This window comes from Apis dorsata, unplaced genomic scaffold (genome assembly GCF_000469605.1).
Source record: "Apis dorsata unplaced genomic scaffold, Apis dorsata 1.3 scaffold_676, whole genome shotgun sequence".
In the NCBI taxonomy this organism is placed as follows: Eukaryota; Metazoa; Arthropoda; class Insecta; order Hymenoptera; family Apidae; genus Apis; species Apis dorsata.
The window spans coordinates 197,504-200,513 of record NW_006263858.1 but is presented as its reverse complement, the minus strand read 5'-3'; the positions used below and the strand labels follow the sequence as shown (position 1 = coordinate 200,513).

Below are 3,010 nucleotides of genomic sequence, written 5' to 3'. Positions count from 1 at the left end.
TTTTTACAATTAATATTTAAAAAAATATATATATATTATAATATTATAAAAAATATTTATAATTAAATACCTGAAATTCCCGAACTTCTTCACGTAAAAACCTATAGGCCTTTTGAGCATCTTCATCAGATTCAAAAGTTACATACCAAGAACTGTTATGGGCAAATTCACATGAAATAAACCTTGGACATCCTTCTCCAGAGAATAAATTCTGAAATTCAAAATCATTGATATTCATAGAAAATATACAATAAATCGATTATAATAAAATAATTAATTTTTAAAGTTATAGAAAAATATAAATATATATTTATTAAATAAGAATATTGTTATAATAAAAAGTACATTTATCTGTTTAGATTTTCTATTTCTATTATTATATTATATTATACTATTCTATTATATTATACTACTAATTATATAAATAAAAAATTAAGAAGTAATATAAATATATTGTATAAATATATAAAAAAAATAATATGTATATTTTTCTCACTTTTACATCTTCCAATGGTGTACTATCTGGTATTTCACGAAGAATTACAATGCATCGTTTATGATTAGGTCTTACTTTCTGACCTTCTTCATCAACTTGTACATTTGGAGATTCTCTAAGAACCTCCGTTATAAGTTTTATATCCTTTGTTAATTTTTTTACTTGGTTGAAATTAGCTACTGTCCATATTGGTACATATTGATCATTATCCATTTGTGATAATAAATATGTATCATTAGCTAAGTTTTCTCTAAAGAAAAAAGAGAAAGAAAATAAAATAAATAATCACATATCAAAGAAATATTAATTATTAAAATTAAATTATATTTTTTCTATATTATTTAAAAACTTAATTATTTAAAAACTTAAAATTACAATAAATTTTTAAAATAAAAATATAATTTTAAAAAAATATAATAAACATAAAATATAATTATTATAATAAAATATACATATTAAAGATCACATAATAAATATGTTTTAACTTAAGTTTATATTGATTATAAAAAATAATAATAAATGAAAAACATTTTATAAAAATATTATTATATATATCTAAATACAAAATTCAAAATTAATAATTATATTAAATTACAAAAAATATTACAATAAACAAATTAAAAATTAAATTAGTAATAATCAATAAAATTTTATATAATATTAAAATTAAATTAAGTTTTACCTGGAGAAATAATATTCAAGTTGTGAAGAGAGCATTTGTTTAAGTTGTTCCAATGGTATACCAGGGGCAGACAAATCACCCATTGGAGCAGGTTGATTTGGCACATCACCTAAAGGAGCAACATCCACTGGACCATAACCTGCAGCACCTCCTATACCTATAGCATGTTGCAGTGAAGGTTCTAAATTACCAACACCCGCCTCCAATATCAATTCATTTCCACTTGGAACACCGTTCATGATGTTATATTCCAAATTGGATGCAGTATTTCCAAGTGCACCCCCAACAGAACCCAAAGGTTCAGGGGTGGCTGGATATACCGCCCCTGGTGGGAGCTTCCCAATGTCCCCATTCATGTACACGTACCCTATAAAAAATATAAAATATAATTAACATCAAAAATATATAATATATTATTATATGTTAAAAATCGATTAATCCCTAATACATAATATACTTACATATTGTAACATGTAATATATAATTTAATTAGTGACTTATTTTTTAACTTTATTTATAAAGAATTTTACTTTAAATATTTCAATAAATTTTAAATATTTAAATAATAAATTCAAAATAAAATCTCGTCTAATAATCATAATTCAATATATCAAAAATATATTAATAACAAAATCACATGAAATAATATTAAATAAATATTCATGATATATTCATGATATAAGAAAAATAAAATAAATAAAAATATATATTTTTTATAATTTTTATATTCCAATTAATATTAGATTCATATTTTATAAATAATCAAAGAAATCAATAACCTTGAAAAGTGACCTTTTACTTTTTTACTCCAAAAATTAATTATTATATTAAAAACATATTTATATTATCATATTATATTAAAAACATTAATATTATTTATAATCATGTAAAATAATTATAATAATTCAACTTTTCTTAAACATATAATTTTCAAATAATTTTTAATAGTTTTTATAAATTCACTTAAAATTTAATATTAAAATTTCAATTATTAAACTATTCTATTAGAAAAATAATTTCAAAAATATGATTAAACATATGTAATATGCATAATACATTAGCTGATGTAATACATTTGTAGTTCCTATATATACTCGTACATACATACATCACACACACAATTGAATTCGTATATATATGACACGGCTGTATAGATGTATAAGTGCCGCACGTATGATGCGCGCGCGTGTACTTATGTTCAATAGCCATATAGTTCGTGTGCATGATGCGTACATGTCTGCCTATATGTGCGCGCGCGCGCGGGCGTGTATGTGCATGCCGAAATGCATATATGTACACGAATTCAAATTATACAAATTTATTTACATGAAATCTAAACGAATCATAAAAAGAGAAATATAAAAATAGAAATTCTAAATTTTTTATATTTATGTGAAACAACTCTTTTTAAATAATTATATTTTAATTTTATATATACAATAAGAAATAATATAGAAAAAGTTTTAAATCATAATAGAAAATAAATTGTTTCACTGACTTTGTTGAAAGATAAAATTGAATGTTGATCGTACAAACCGTGCCACATGCTAAGATTTGGTCTTGTTCAATATCAATGTGCAATCGTCAAGCATTCACACTTAAATGTCACATTGTATCCTTCTGATATAGTTCTTTGGAAAAGGTTACGGCATGAAAAGTAAAAATTTTGAAAAGGCAAGATATGCAATATGTTGGATGCGATTAGCCAAATATAGAGCGAGACGTTGGCCGGGCCAACACGTTCACGCACGCAGATATGGTGACAACCACTTGGACAGTACACTTATGCGTATCGTATATCGTTACCGAAATCACCATTCATCCCGAAACAA

The 3,010-nt window shown here is 23.5% G+C and overlaps 1 protein-coding gene across 7 annotated transcripts in view; it reads right to left on the bottom strand.

Annotated features, from left to right (window-relative positions):
- LOC102680818 (la-related protein Larp4B) overlaps window positions 1-3,010 on the bottom strand; it is an 11,723-nt gene that overhangs the window by 8,282 nt on the left and 431 nt on the right. For 4 of the 7 annotated variants that reach the window (XR_422638.2, XM_031513574.1, XM_006622207.2 and 1 more), the window contains 4 exons: window positions 2,985-3,010; window positions 1,179-1,545; window positions 497-746; window positions 71-211 (listed from right to left, as the gene is read on the bottom strand). The exon at window positions 2,985-3,010 is cut by the window's right edge and continues 1 nt beyond it. Coding sequence is in view for 6 of the 7 variants with exons in the window: in XM_031513574.1 (XP_031369434.1) it covers window positions 71-211; window positions 497-746; window positions 1,179-1,545; window positions 2,985-3,000 (774 nt within the window). In the remaining variant the exon portion in view is untranslated. The other 3 variants (XM_006622205.2, XM_031513575.1, XM_006622206.2) reach the window with 3 other exon arrangements.